General features: G+C 44.4%; 1 protein-coding gene across 2 annotated transcripts in view; it reads left to right on the forward strand.

The window, feature by feature from the left end:
• The window catches only part of CNTNAP2 (contactin associated protein 2), a 1,139,689-nt gene that overhangs the window by 1,060,690 nt on the left and 62,471 nt on the right, over nt 1-16,528 (forward strand). For both annotated transcript variants that reach the window (XM_077304685.1, XM_077304684.1), the window contains exons 20-21: nt 477-610; nt 7,763-7,856. In XM_077304685.1, the coding sequence (XP_077160800.1) occupies nt 477-610; nt 7,763-7,856 (228 nt within the window). The remainder of the gene's footprint in view (nt 1-476; nt 611-7,762; nt 7,857-16,528) is intronic.

Genomic DNA, 16,528 nt, shown 5'->3' on the forward strand with positions numbered 1-16,528 from the left:
GAAGGGACCTCATGGGTCATCTAGTCCAACCCCCTGCTCAACGCAGGACACTCACATTCCTATCGCTCATCTCAACCTGCCACCCCTTTGCCTTCACATAATCATCCTCTCCGTCAGATGGCTATCTAGCCTCTGTTTAAAAATTTCCAAAGATGGAGAACCCACCACCTCCCGAGGAAGCATTCGCTGGCAGGAGCTCATGGGAATTGTAGTCCATGGACATCTGGAGGGTCGCAGTTTGACTACCCCTGACCTGGAGGGTTTGGGGGTGGAGCCTGAAGTGGAGGGATTTGGGGTGGGGAGGGCCCTCAGTGGAGTGTAATGCTAAGCAGCCATTTTCTCCAGGGGAACCAATCTCTTAATTTGGAGATGAGCTAAATATAATCCCAGAGGATCCCCAAGTCCCTTCTGGGGACTGGCATCACTAATGGAGAAAAAGAGACAAAAATAATTAAATGACTGCTCTTTTTCTGCAGGAAATTTACAGATTCGTTACAACCTTGGAGGCACCAAAGAACCATATAACATCAATGTAGATCACAGGAATGTGGCAAATGGGCAGCCCCACAGCATTAACATCACACGGAGAGGGAAAGAGATTATCGTCCAGGTAAATGCATAGTGATGGTTGTTACAATGGTAATCTTAATTCCAGAAAAGGTGTTCAGTTCAGTTCAGTTTGGTGTAGTGGTTAGGAGTGCGGATATCTAATCTGGCATGCCAGGTTCGATTCTGCGCTCCCCCACATGCAACCAGCTGGGTGACCTTGGGCTCGCCACGGCACTGATAAAGCTGTTCTGACCGAGCACTGATATCAGTGCTCTCTCAGCCTCACCCACCCCACAGGGTGTCTATTGTGGGGAGAGGAAAGGGAAGGCGACTGTAAGCCGCTTGGAGCCTCCTTCGGGTAGGGAAAAGCAGCATATAAGAACCAACTCTTCTTCTTCTTCTTCTTCTTCTTCTTCTTCTTCTTCTTCTTCTTCTTCTTCTTCTACTGAAACCGTTAGATCTGAGGCCCATGAACTTTATAGACCAACAAGATTTGTGTGTGGGGGGGGGGGTTACAGTTCCTCTGTCAGATCACAGAGGTTTGACTTTTGACCAACTTGAGACCAACACGGTTACCCATTTGAATCATTCAAAATCCTGTTAGTATAAGGTTTTACTGTACTGACGCAGATCTAGCTGTTCTACTGCAGACCAACACAACTTTCCACTAAGGTAAGGGTGGGGAAATCTAAGCCATATATCTTTAAAGAAAAGGACTTCAAAGAGGGCCTCCAATGGGAAATTGTTGAACTGCGATTCATTAAAGAAGTTTCACATTGTGCTATGCTGAACCAATGAGATTTGTATCTCCTTGTGAGTACTAACAACCTTAGCAAAATCTGGAACTCTCCCACACATTAAAGGTGCTGGCTAGTATAGCATAACTAATGAATGGCATTTGTATTTTTCTTGATCAGATGTAAATGCTGCATAATATTTCACCCTTACTTTTGGCGCTTTCATGACCTCTTGATACCATAAAATGACAAATCAGTGAATATCCACCCGTTGGATCTGAAAAAAGTAGGAAGTCACAAAAGCTAATCCTAGAATAAAGATCAGTTTTTAAGATGTTTCCTTTAAATCCGTGGAAATCTGCCTTTTAAAAAATAACTGGAATATACATTAACCTTTTCCTACGTCATTATCAGAATTATTGTTGTAGCTGTTAATAGTATTTTCACCCCAGCTTTCTGCCCCCATGGGCCACCAAAGGAGTTAACAAATTTAAGTTAACAAATTAAAATCTCATTTTACAAGCCATTAAAGCCAATACATATTTTTAGAGCAAGTTAAAACCAGAGCTTTAAATAAATATAAAAGTTAGCAAGAGTTAAAACATTTATAATGGCATCATTCTGATTTTTCTTATTATTATATGTGAGTATATTAAGATTCCTGGCAAATAGATGGGGAAGAAATGGAGGTAGTGACAGATTTTATTTTCCTGGGCTCCAAGATCACTGCAGATGGGGACTGTAGCAAAGAAATTAAAAGACGCTTGCTCCTGGGGAGGAAAGCTATGGCAAATCTAGACAGCATCCTAAAAAGCGGAGACATCACCCTGCCAACAAAAGTGCACCTAGTCAAGGCAATGGTCTTCCCAGTTGCAATGTATGGCTGCGAAAGTTGGACCATAAGGAAGGCCGAGCGACAAAGAATTGAGGCTTTTGAACTCTGGTGCTGGAGAAGACTCTTGCGAGTCCCTTGGGCTGCAAGGCGAACAAACTGGTCAGTCCTAGAGGAGATCAGCCCGGACTGCTCCTTAGAAGGCCAGATCCTGAAGATTAAACTCAAATACTTTGGTCACCTCATGAGAAGGAAGGACTCCCTGGAGAAGAGCCTAATGCTGGGAGAGATTGAGGGCAAAAGAAGAAGGGGACGACAGAGAATGAGGTGGCTGGATGGAGTCACTGAAGCAGTAGGTGCAAACTTAAATGGACTCCAAGGAATGGTAGAGGACAGGAAGGCCTGGAGGATCATTGTCCATGGGGTCGCGATGGGTCGGACACGACTTCGCACCTAACAACAACAAATATTAAGATGCAATGTCCTTTGCAAACAGTACATTCCCACAATATATTTTATTGTTATGCATGCTGTTATATTAGTACAAGCTATGCCAAGCTTCCATGAAGAATTACAAATCTTCCTCTTCTAATAACCCCATTATATCTATGAAGAAACCAGGACCAGATTTCTTGTTCCTCTTCTTTCTGGTTTACACTGTTCTTCAGTCATAGATAAATTATTATTTTCATTATCAGATTCTATTCACTCAGGATGCTAAGGAGTTGAGGTCTAACGAAGCCTCTTAGGGAGGTGTTATTCAAAGCTAATTCTGTTACTTGTTGCTTTATAGATCCCATACTGTTTTATATTATAAAGGTAAAGGTATTCCCTGTGCAAGCAGACAGCATTTCTGCTGCCTTACCACCCTGCACCACAAGAGGCTCTTGTTTTATATTATATCTCTTAACTATTTGTGATCTCTGGCATTATTTGCAATGGCCCAGGGGTAGTCAAACTGCGGCCCTCCAGATATCCATGGACTACAATTCCCATGACCCCCTGCCAGCATTCGTCATGGGAATTGTAGTCCATGGACATCTGGAGGGCCGCAGTTTGACTACCCCTGCTTGAAATTGTATACATGCTTTTGTCTTCTAGTGGCTTACCCCTCAGTAGCCACTAGATGGTAGTACAACATAACTTTTTTGAAGAATCCTGTCTTCTTTCAGTTCTAAGAACCTATCTCCTGCATTTGATTTCTACAAGATTTGTCTTTTTAGTAACAAAACAAACTTTGAAAGTAGTTAACCACTTGTAGATTAGGGGTAGGAATCCACCCACCCCTACCAAATTAATTACTCTTTAACTCCAGGTTTCCAAATAGGGTTTAGCATAAATAAAATATTTCTGGTAAGGACACCATCCTTTCTACTGAGGTTTTCAACAAACACATGAGGAGTCATATCAATCTTGATCCTGGGTGGTTTGATAATGGATAAATTATCAGTGCTGGGACCCCTGCAAAATCTCATGGTGTAGCTGCTTACACTCCGACAGCTGCCAGCTCCAGGTTAATAAATTGCCAAAGGCTTCCGGTTGAATTCCAGATCAGGCTTAAGGTTCTGGTTATCACCTTCAAGGCCATACGTGGTCTGGGCCCAGTGTACCTGAGGGATCGCCTCTCTGCCTACACCCCTCAAAGAGCTTTATGCTCCACCAGTTCTAACTAAGGGGTTGATCCCTGTCCCCAAGGATGCCCACTTGACCTCGACCAGGGCCCGAGCTTCCTCCATCCTGGCCCCCAACTGGTGGAACGAGCTCTCAGAGGAGATCAAGGCCCTGACGAACAGTTCTCCAGGGCCTTCAAAAGGGAGCTCCTTTGCCAGGCATTTGGTTAAGGTTGACCTAAAGCACCACTTCCAATCAGCCCCCCTGAGCCTCCCTCCTATAACCATCACTGCAGACTCGCCCACACCACTGAGCCATCAGTATGCGTGATTATTCTCCCCAAGGTTCTATTGTTCTTAATGGTATAGTTATTATTGTATTATTACAAGCTGAGTTAATTGTATTGTTCCTGTTTGATGTAAACCCCCCTGAGCCTTCAGGGAGGGCAGTATATAAATATAATTAATTAATTAATAAGCAGCTAGCTGATGGAACCTGCTTCTATTTAGAGTACACTATGCAATACGCTTATGAATTTGGAGATACAGTTTCCCCAGTTTACTGCAGGTTTATTCCGGTTGAAACAATCCCTTCAAGGTATCACTTGTTTATAGAGTTTGGAACAGGATGAAACACTATTAAATGTCAATTCATTTCCTCCTTTTGGTTCTGATGTTCTCAGATTAGGCATGGTATTGATAAACTTGCCTACGATTCTATCACCAAAGTATTTGTGCGAGGTTTTTTTGTTTGGTTGGCTGGTTGGTTTTTTTGGGGGGGGGGATTTTGCCCATAATTCTTGCTCTGCTGTTCTTAGGCAGTGTGCTCCCTTGATGAGCTACTTTGGCCTTCTAAGGCCATTGACCTCCATGAACATGAAAGGGCATAATGCTCCTTAGGAGTGTGCTGAAATCACCCGACCTTTGTTTTCTGAAGGACACAAGAAAAGCCGTGCTGGATTAGACCTGTGAACCATTTTGTCCAACAAGCTGGCGGGCCAGCAATGAGAGCACAGAGGCCAAGGCCTTCCCCTGACGCTGCTTCCTAGCCCTGGGTTTCAGAGGGTGTGCTGAAAAGGAAACAATCCATCTCTTCTTTGTATGATCTTGACAGACTTTGATAGAGCACTGCAGGCAAACTGGGTTACAGCTCTTAGCTATTGTAGAACTCGGGTGTTCTCTCTGGATAATTATTATGTACTTTGTTTTATGGTTTCCTGTCAAGAGACATATAGATAACATTTCTCTGTGCATCTGCCTGAATGACCTTTTGGGACTCGGTTTAGCTATCATGTCTCTAAAGTTCTAGCCCTAATTTTCAGGACATAACAGGAAAGGGTAATCTGGTCCCCTGCTTAGGCTATTTCCATGAGGACGTTTGCATCTAAACTGGAGCACTGATCTTTCTTACCATCCGCATAAGGTCACCAACAAAGGTAGCTTCTTTATTATTTAAAACGTTTTTTCCACATTGCCTGGAGAAAATGGCTGCTTTGGATGGTAGGCCGCACAGCATTATACCCTATCAAAGACCCTTCCCTCCCAAAATCTTACTCTCCCAGCTCCCAGCTCCACCACTTGACCAAATAACTGGTCAAAACTCCAGTTATTTCCAAACCTAGAGTTGACAATCCTACATCTGCATGACATAGGGTTGCCAGGGCCCCACCAGAGCCAGGAAACCCCTGTTTTGCTGAGGCTCCCCCCCCCCCCCACTCACTCAGACCAGGAAAAGCATCTGGCATGCTAACGTCACTCGGAAGTGACCTTGGCACACTGGGGTTGTGGGGAGGGGGCTAACGTGTTGGTTTTGGGGCAAAACACTATGGTCAATAAGCTTCATTACGATAGAAGCTAATTACTTTATCAATCTTTTTACCTTTGAGAACTCTCTGGAACATTGTTGAGGTTTCAAGAAACCCCAGAAGAGATGAGATGGTGCAGAACATGGTTGGGAAGCAGAGCTTGGGACATGCCCATCCGGGACCCTCCCTTTCCCACCCCCTCCAGGTCCACCATTGGTCATTTTGGGAGAGCGGGGGCAGATATTTTATTTTATTATATTTATTTGATTTAGGGATTTATATACTGCCTCTCTTAAAACACCATTTCGGGGCAGTTTACACAATCTAAACACACACACACACACACAAATCATTTAAATTAACAGCTATAAAGATAAAGGTGTGCAAGCACCGAGTCATGTCTGACCCTTGGGATGATGCCCTCCAGTGTTTTCATGGCAGACTCAATACGGGGTGGTTTGCCTGTGCCTTCCCCAGTCATTACCGTTTACCCCCCAGCAGCAAGCTGGGTACTCATTTTACTGACCTCAGAAGGATGGAAGGCTGAGTCAACCTTGAGCCGGCTGCTGGGTTTGAACTCCCAGCCTCATGGGCAGAGAGCTTCAAACAGCATTTCTGCTGCCTTACCACCCTGTGCCACAAGAGACTCCTAACAGCTATACAAACAGGTTAAAATTATAAAATTTGCAAAACCATATATGGTTATATTTCTGCATTGAACAGGGGGTTGTACTAGATGGTCTGTATGGCCCAACTCTATGATTCTAGGATTCTAGGATTCTACCTGATAAATGTTCAACACATTTAAATATATATATTAAAAATCAACTCCCACCCATTCGGGAAACCCGGGGCCATCAGGAAACCCTGCTTGAGAAAGCCTGCATGGAGTTTTCCAAAATGTCAAAGTACCTCTCCATTTCACCCCAATGCCGGTGCTCTTCCGGGGTTCAGGCAGGTGCATCCCCCCCCCTCAGCAGGTTTTGTTCCAGTTCTCTTCTAGTTGTTCTCACAAAACAGTTCCCTTAGAGCTCTCTCAGCCCCACCTACCTCACAGGGTGTCTGTTGTGGAGAGAGGAAAGGAAGGCAACTCTTTGAGACTCCTTTGGGTAGTAAAAATCAGGGTACCAAAAAAAAAAAAAGAAGCTCTTTTTAGAAGTGGGAATTTAAGCTACCAAAGCCAGCAAGGGACTCCGCCATCTTGGTTTGGACCACAGAGTTCAACGCTACTCATTCAGGGAAAGGAATAAGGAACTGTGGGGGTCTTTCGACCTTGTTGTGACCAAAGTGTTCCGAAGCTCATTTGTGAGACCTCTTCCCTCTTTTCAGAGTTCCATTCTTCCCACCAGCTCCCCTACGGAGTAGCCTTCAGTGTTCCCGTGCTGCGACCCTTCCTTAAGCTGAAGCTTTTACGTCCCTTCTTGATTATGGTTTTCAAGTGTCACATTCAAGGAACACCCTGGAAAAAATAACACTTGCCAGGGAAATCATAATTCAACAGATTCTATGCACACTGCATAATGGGCATAATCAAAGCAAATTTTGATGCTTTCTGGGTTTGCAGGCCAAAGGTTCAAGCTGGGAAAGACAAACCTTTTGTCTTCCTTTGCTGAATCTCAAAACCCACAGGACGGATCTCAAAATTAGGCTTTTTTTCATTGCTGTTTAAATTTGGGTGTTCACGGTTTAAGCTCCTGGTTACAGACCTGCCTGTGTTTCATTTATACTCAGGCCCATTCTGCACACACTAGATAATGCACTTTCAATGCACTTTAGAAGTAGATTTTCCTGTTCTGCATAGGAAAATCCAGCTACAAAAGGGCATTGAAATTGCATTATCCGGTGTGTGCGGAATGGGCCTCAGTTCCACTGGCAGAGAGCAGTGGAAGGGCTATGGAACTGAAATGGCCTTGGTTTCTGAATTCATTGTTTCAGGATGCTTGCATCTAGCTATAGACTACAGCTTTCCTTAGGTGACAGGATGTGGATTGGAGGGGAAGGTGAGACCAATCATATCCGCTGGTTTCAAAGTGTCTCCTTAGAACCAAGGCTTGACCTTGGCTCTGAAGGAAGCTGGCTGGTGGCCATTAACAATCAAAGATAAAACAAGAGCATCCGGGAGCAGAGGGATCTGGGGTGATGTCACCTCCTTCAGGAAGGCCTGGTTGGGGAATATTGTAAGGGCATGCTCATCTGAAAGGCTGGCTTCTTTGTTTTGTGTTTCTGCAGCTGGACCACTACCCTCCAGTGACCCACAGCCTGCCGGGAATTTCAGACCTTCAGTTCAGCTCCCTGAAGTCCCTCTTTCTAGGAAAAGTGATAGGTGAGAATCCATTTTAGATAACAGAGTGAGATTTGAGCACCTTAAAGACCAACACAGTTCCCAGGTGCTAAGCTTTGACTCTCAGGAGACTTTAGCCTGGGAATCTTGTGGAACTTCAAGACTATAGTTGAATTTGAACCTTGCTTGTTTAACTGCAGACCAACACAGTTACCCGCTTGAAATGTTTTATATACTTCGTTCAGACCTTTGAGCTTTAATAAGCGGATTACTGATGAAAGCTCTCATAAATTAGGCAGAGGGCAATTCTGTGTTTAATTGGTGGTGGAATTAAGGACACGTCTGTATTTTTTTCCCAGCCTATTTGGGTTCTGCAAGGGGGAATTCTAAAAGGCAATACTAACAATCCTGAGGTCATGTGTGCCTGTTGAATTCCACGGGTTAACTAGGGGGAAAAGAAAGAGGTAAATCCGCTGGAAATCTTCTAAGGACCTAACAGCCCTTAATAGTTGACATGAGTCCTAGGTTGGGATTGCTTCAATTAAATGTTGGGTTCTAATATTAGGGCTGTGTGGCTTTAGGGTTCAGAACAGGAACTATAGTGCAAAAGCAGGACCATTTTGTGGTATGGGAAGGCAGGAGGGATCAGGGTCTTGGGGGGGGGGAGTCTGAGGTGGTTCTCTGCAGCTGAGCCACTAGTAAACATTTGGAGTACAGCTTTCCTTCACCACCAGGCGCCTCCAGCCCCGTGCAGCAAAGATGCCCCGCATAGCTGCAAACTTCTAATTTAGACCTCTTGGGTGCCCAGGTCTGTTACTTGTATTTGACAAGTGAGGATGTGGGATCTCTTGTCATGCAAAGCGCTGTTCCTTCCCCATTTAGGGCACGGTTGCTCATCAGTGTTCAAGCCTAATGTGTAGGCCTGGAAACATTTCATTCCCTGTGCAGCTGGCAAGAAACACCACCCACCGTTTCTTCCACCTACCGTTTCCGATTTCCTTTCTCCCCAGAGGGCTATGGGGAGTGTTCTCATGGCTCCTAAATTATAGATTCCCGTTCCTTTCATACCCACTCAGGTTCTGAATAAGTTTGTATGAGTCACCGTATGCAGCCAGGCAAGGAAAGCGGGGAGAGCAGGCTTCTTTCTCTGCTGCTTAGGGGGGGGGGGGAAGGATATGAGATGCTTTGCAAAGGATATAAAAGATGATGTGACTTCAGAGTTTGTCTAAATGCCTTTGGAGGTTGTTGATTTGAAAGGACAATTGGAAGAGCTTCCTTTAGTGAAGCTAGGGGGGGAACTATCATGCGAATGTGGAGGGGGATGGCAAAACAGTAATTATCCCTGATGGCATATTTATTAAGATAAGCAATCAAGCTGTCTTTATTTTTTTTTTCCCCAGTTGGTATAGTGGAAGAAAAACTATTGTACCTGTATTATGCGACATCAGTTGCTAATTTATTTCATATACATGGACCAGCAATTAATCCGACTGCTCTAATTCTCCAACGGCGTAAAATTGCATCATCCTCATACAATAAGAGCCACTGAACCACAAGGAAAAATGCAGGGTATAAATGCTTCAACAAGTAAATGAATAGAATGTTGTCCTGAATAGCCAATTTATGGAATCGAGACCATCTTTGAGTTTCATGTCCTAAAACAAACTATAGGGAAAGAGGAGAGTGAAGGTCAAGGCCCTAAAGAAGTAAAAGATGGCATGATTTTATTTTGTGCAGAACAGCCGGAATAAAATGTCAGAAATATTTTATGAGCAATAGAAAATGATTCCATTCCGAAGGCTACTTCGCACTCAAATGCCTTTAAGGGTGTGCCAGGCTCTTACTGCTGGCAGAGTTTGAGTATGCAGAGAGGGCTGCTTAAAGAATAAAATAGTTTTACTTATGAAGAGAAACAGCTATGTATAGAAAGAGAGAACTAACTATCTTGCTAGCTGTTGTCTGCAGTTGTTCAAATGCTGTTCTAGAGGCAAGCAGGGAGGAAGTGCACTCAAAAAGCAGGAAGTCTCCTGTTGAGAAGATAATTTGAAAATTATCAGGGATTTCCTGTCCTGTTTATGCTAAATGTACATTTTCTCTGCAGGACACCCTTTATATTCCGTTCAGTTATGCATACTGCAGATCTTTCATATTCCAACCCAGACATGGGCTACATTCCCATGGAGGAATGTCTGCATAAACTGGCATATGCACCTTTTTTTTTTGGGGGGGGGGGTCATACATGGTCATTGTAGTCACTGACACTTGCCCATATATGTACCCACTCATACACTTATTGATTCAACTAATTGGTTCCTGGGTGTTAGCATGAACTGATTTCCAACCTGCCTATGGCCCCACCTGCTCCTCAGGGCCTAGTTACATGACCCATAACACGTGAGCTGAGGCAATGCTTTTAGAAAGCACTCTGTTGCTCATTGCATCTTGGGGGTATGGTCAGGGTAGAGGTCAGACTTCTGACTTCCCTCCCACTGTGCTTTCCCTATTCTGATGGCAAAGGGTGCTCTTTTTTTTTTTTCTTTCCATTTCAGATGTCTTAAATCAGTGGTCCCCAACCTTTTTATCACCAGGGACCACTCAACGCTTGACAATTTTACTGAGGCCCGGTGGGAGGGGGGGTAGTTTACTCTGAACCACTGCCCTAACACTCTCTGACTCTGATCGCTATGGTAATGTTTAAACATCCCTTCAAAATAAGATACAGACACGCCACAACAATGAACATAAGGAACATTTTATTTGCATGGAAATTTTAACTCATGACAAGGACAAATCAATGGGAACCCTGGGCTTGTTTCTCTGCAACGAGATAGTCCCATCTGGGAGTGATGGGAGACAATGACACCCAAAGTGTGTTGTAAAGGGCCGGGGGGGGGTGAAGTAAAGGGCCGGGGGGGGGGGAGAAGGCGTCCTTCGGGGCCCAGCTCCAATTACTCGATGGACCACATGTGGTCCACGGCCCACAGGTTGGGGATCGCTATCTTAAATGACAAGCATTGTTGGCCCAGCTTTTATGAAAATGTAATTCCTTTTGGGGTGAAATCGTTTTCATTCAGGTTTTGTTGTATGGTTGTGTTTCTGAGTCATGGAAGATACTGCCTGAACTCCTTGTAGCGCTTCATAACAAGCCACATAATGTTTTCCCTCCTGTTTCTATGTTTGCTATAAAAACTGAAGTTTTTCGATATAGTGATATCTCGATGTAAGTACACCATTTGAGAATGGAGAACCAAAAAAGGGAGGGCACTGTGGGAAACTGAATTTTTTAAAATGATCCAGTTGTACTGCACACACCATATGGAAGAGCCCTTGTGAAACTCCCCCCCACACACACGCTTTTATAATCTTCAAGGTGGAACTTTGAAATGGGATAGCATCTTCGTGTGGCAGTGCCCTAGATCTGTATGCCTGCCGTCTTCCCCCGCTTGACTCATACACGTGTACTAAAGTTTTAATAAGCAGTACAGAAACAATCTAAGTCTTCTCTTGAGGATACCAGCTCTGTAAAAGGCTGCCCCTGAAACTATCTTGGGAAACAGAGAGCACAAAGCAATATACCTGGAGAAAGAAAAAGAAGCAGTGCTCAGCCCGTTACGTTGACCTTTCATGACCTTCAGCTGCTCCATTAATTCACACAAACCATTGCAGCAGAGAAAGGCCTACTTGGGGAGTTTGCAATCAACATATCAAGCCAGACACCTTTCTGAATATATCCGCATGCTTGACACTCACAAAGATCCTGCGATATGGATGTGCAAATTCAGATTCTCACGCTACACACACACAGTTATCTACACACACCTCTGCAACATCCTTTGTATTACTGAACCCGTTTGTTACCGTGTTACAAAAAATACCCACCTGTTTTGCTATTGGCTTGAACAGAACAGAGAAAAAGATTCCTCCTTGGGTTGAACTAGCATATGAAAATGTTTTAGGAACATAAGGAAAATCTAAGGAGAACTAGCTGTGCCGTATAGGGGTGAGAGAGTGTGACTAGAATTTGAGGGGCCCAGGTTCATATTATAGGTCTGCCTTGGAAATAAACTGGGTGATATTGAGTTAGTCACTCTACTGCAGCCTAACTTATCTCACAAGATGTTGATGACAAAATAATGTCAACAGATGTTTTCCGTCACAGTACTCCTGGGGAACAAGCTGGATTTGTTTTAGGCTGGGGTCCCCAACCTTTTTGAGCTTGCGGGCACATCTGAAATTCTGACATGGCATGGTGGGCGAAGCAACAAAATGGCCGTCATAGGAGGCAGAGCCAGGCACAAAATGATGACCGCAATTTAGCTTCAGTAACACAGTATAAATCAGAATCACGGAATCATAGAGTTGGAAGGGGCCACACAGGCCATCTAGTCCAACCCCCTGCTCAACGCAGGATCAGCCCTAAGCATCCTAAAGCATCCAAGAAAAGTGTGTCTCCAACCTTTGCTTGAAGACTGCCAGTGAGGGGGAGCTCACCACCTCCTTAGGCAGCCTATTCCACTGCTGAACTATTCTGACTGTGAAAATTATTTTCCTGATATCTAGCCTATATCGTTGTACTTGCAGTTTAAACCCATTACTGCGCGTCCTTTCCTCTGCAGCCAACGGAAACAGCATCCTGCCCTCCTCCAAGTGACAACCTTTCAAATACTTAAAGAGGGCTATCAAGTCCCCTCTCAACCTTCTTTTCTCCAACCTGAACATTCCCAAGTCTCTCAACCTATCTTCATAGGGCTTGGTCCCTTGGCCCCAGATCATCTTCACCGCTCTCCTCTGTGCCCTTTCAATTTTATCTACGTCCTTCTTGAAGTGCACACAGTTCTTGTGGTAGCTGCTGCCAAAGCAACATAAAAAAAAAAACTGCACAGCCATAGTGTCCACAAACACCACAACTGGGAACCCATGGTTAAAACTCCACGTAGGATGGAGGCAGAAGTGGAGATGGGAACTGGGTGAGCCTCAGCGAAAAAGCTGGCTGGATCCAGCAAATTTTCTCAAAATTTCAGTCACCAAGTCTTGACTTATTTTTCTCAACTAAAATGAGAGGAACCCTTTCCTTGGACACTGGTCCTTATTCCAAGCTTAATAGGAAGAGGGACCATCATAAATCATGCAGAGACACTGTGGGTAACCCATGTTCTGGGGGTATATAGGGGGTAGTTGAGCCTACCTATAGTAGTTTGCTCGCCAGCACAGTCTTAGCATACAGTTTGGTAATTACGGGTCTAAGGATACGTCCAGCTTGGCATGGAATGAGCGCAGGGCAGACTATCTTTCTTCCTGGGAAGTTCTAATCACTCCATAAATGACAGGGTAGCCCTTTTCATTGCTGCTGCCAAAAAGATTAGACAGATCCAAGATTCTTCCACTGCTGTTAGTCATTCCTCCATTAACCTGCAATATGATTTACTTTAACATTGTCCCCTTAGTGGTCCCCAACCCCTGGGCCGGGGACCAGTACCGGTCCGTAGATCAGTCGATACTGGGCCGCAGCTCCTCCTCGTCCTCCTCCCCGGTTGCTGCCACTCTGCCGCCGGCTCACCTTTGGTGATCTCCAGCGGCCGCCATGGCTGGCCCCCCCCCCTCGGCATGGCACTGCACAGCTGCTGCTGGCAGCGCCCCCCAGTGGGTGGCGGGAAGTCAGGGGCACCAGCGAGAAAGTAAGTGGACCAGGGCTCAGGCAGCAGCAGGAACATCCCTCGGCAAAAGACTACCCCCCCCCTGGCCTCAGTAAAATTGTCAAGCGTTGACCGGTCCCAGTGATTAAAAGGTTGGGGACCACTGCCTTAGAGAATTGGAACAGGAAATTTTCCATTGGGATTCTAAAAGTGGTAACAAATTCTGACAAATCCCCCCCCCCATTCTTCTGTACATTGCTACCCACACCCTACATTGGTTTTGTATAGGCAGGTCCCCAATTCTCAGCATGTCTTTTGGAGGGTCCAGAGGGGACCCCTTTTTTGCTTTTTGCCAACCGAAAAAAAAGCCGTCTCTTATTATCCCCGTCTCTTATCCATCCCCGTCTCTTATTATCTAGAGTCTGCTACGGCCTTAGAATTTTTTCGTTTGAACACAACAGCTGTTTCAAATGCCAAACTATCATTTGGCTGTCATTTCTGCCAAGCTGTTTTGAGGGGCATCATTTTAACTATTAGATGTGTGGGCTTTCCCCCCCCCCTTCCTTTTTTTCTTCTTCCGCCCAGCAGAAAACAAGAGTTGTTTGAAATGTCAAGAGCGGGGATTGTTGCAGTACATATTTTAACCAAGCATTGTGTAGAAAGACACTATGAATAGGCAGTTGCAACATATGCCCCATCTGTGGGGGACTGAGGAAAGAAAAAAATGGATTTTTTTCCCAATTAAAAAACTGGGAGTGTCTGTACAATCACAACTTTCTACTACACCTTATAATTTGCGGTGACTCAGAACCTTGAAACAAAACCCCTTTATTTTCCCCCATACCTGCAAATATTTGTTTTTTTCTAGGAGAATCCCATCCCACTCTATAGAAATTGCTGCCTTCATGAGGTAGCAAGGTATACCTTGTAATGGGCTCTTTTTTCAGAGTTTAACCAACCTTTTCCAGATGAAACGCAGCCTGTGTGGAATTCAAAATTGGATAAAGGAGAGTTAGAGATTGTTCACAGAATCATAGAATCACAGAATCATAGAGTTGGAAGGGGCCATACAGGCCATCTAGTCCAACCTCCTGCTCAACACAGGATCAGCCCAAAGCATCCTAAAGCATCCAAGAAAAGTGTGTATCCAACCTTCGCTTGAAGACTGCCAGTGACGGGGAGCTCACCACCTCCTTAGGTAGCCTATTCCACTCTGCTCTGACTGTGAACTTGTTAAGCATGATTGGCCCTGGTCAGTATCATCCATCCATTTGTGTCTGTCATAAATATGAACACATCCCATATAATACCATCTATTAAGACCAACCAGAATGTTTTGCTTTGGGGTAGGTGGGGGCTGAGAGAGCTCTGAGAGAACTGAGACCGGCCCAGGGTCATCCAGATGGTTGCATGTGATGTGGTCGACCACAAGCTCATTAGATCATTAATAAATATGTTTAAAAGTACCGGACCGAGCACCGAGCCCTGAGGTACCCCGCTACTCACCTCCCTCCAGTCTAATGAAACACCGTTGACAACAACTCTTTGAGTGCGGTTCTCATACCAATTCCCTATCCACCTATCTGAAAATCCAGATTGCAGTCCTTCAATTTATCCATCAGAACATCATGAGGAACCTTATCAAAAGCTTTGCTAAAATCCAAGTAAACAACATCAACCAAATTTCCACAATCCAGCAAACCTGTTACTTGGTTAAAGAAGGAAACCAGGTTGGTCTGACAGGACCTGTTGGAGACAAATCCATGCTGACTTCCTTGGATCACCAAATTGTCCTCCAGATGTTTGCAGATCGCTCCCTTTAATATCTGCTCCATTATTGTCCCCACAACAGAGGTCAGACTCACTGGTCTGTAGTTTCCCAGGTCATCCTTCTTCACTTTTTTGAAGATCAGAATAGTGTTTGTTCTCTTCCAGTCCTCCGGGACATCTCCAGTCCTTAAAGAGGTCCTTAAGATGATGGACAAGGGTTCTGCAAGTTCTCCGGAAAGTTGTTTAAGCACTCTCGGGTGCATTTCATCCAGCCCAGGGGATTTGAAGTCATCCAGTGCAGCTAAATGCTTCTTGACAACCTCTCTGTCCATGTCAACCTGCCACCCAGACTTGGCTACTGCCATCTCTAGATGTGCCTAAACCTTTTGACCTGTGGGAAAAAAACATATGTAAAATAGGCGCTGAGCCTTTCTGCTTTCTCTGCATCCTCCGTTAGCATTTGTCATCTGCACCCAACAGTCTCATTTACTTTACTTTTGCTCCTCTTTCTTGTTACAATGGGCTTCTCTGGCCAATCTTAGCTCACTCTCAGCTTTGGCATTTCTGATGATTGATCTACATTGCCTAGTAACCTGTAGGTACTCTTCTTTAGAGCTGAAAAGTGCTGGCCCTGAAAAGTCAATGACAGGATGGGAAAGGAAAAAACCATTTTAATAGCACCTTACTAAACTGCTTTCTAGACAGTTGTCTTTAAGGTGAATATTTCTCTAAAACTCTTTTCTCTAAGGAAAAGGTAGCTCTAAAGAAATATTCACCTAAAAGAGACACATTCCACCTGTTTGGATGATATTTGAGAGAACTGTGAAAAAGACATGACACATACGTTATTTCTGCCACCTGTGAAAAGAAAATGAGCGCCCTGCATTTATGAAGTCAGCAAACCGTATGATTCATTTGCACATGTTTTGTTCAGGTTTGGGTCTTGTAGGCAGTAGGATCTGTGGGGGGCTTCAATATCCTGAGGCAGCTGTGTGGAGAACATAGAGAGATGGGAATGGGTGGGAGTTTAGGAAATGTTGCTCTAAGTCTGCAAAGAAACTTCAAGAGCAGATTAGAAAGAGAGATTGCAGAAATGCAAGTTATTACAACGCTCAAAACAATGGACTCAACAAGGATATTGGTTTCTTATCTCACTACATATGCTAACCTCATTCAACTCTTATATCCACATTCTTTACAATCCTCTCTTCTTTTCATTTTATTTGGGGCACTGAGACTGTAATGTGATATAAGTATGTAATGCAATTTAGAATCTAACTCTCTGGTCTCAGGACCGGATAACAAATTCAG

The sequence above is a fragment of the Paroedura picta genome, chromosome 11 (assembly GCF_049243985.1).
Source record: "Paroedura picta isolate Pp20150507F chromosome 11, Ppicta_v3.0, whole genome shotgun sequence".
Lineage (NCBI taxonomy): Eukaryota > Metazoa > Chordata > Lepidosauria > Squamata > Gekkonidae > Paroedura > Paroedura picta.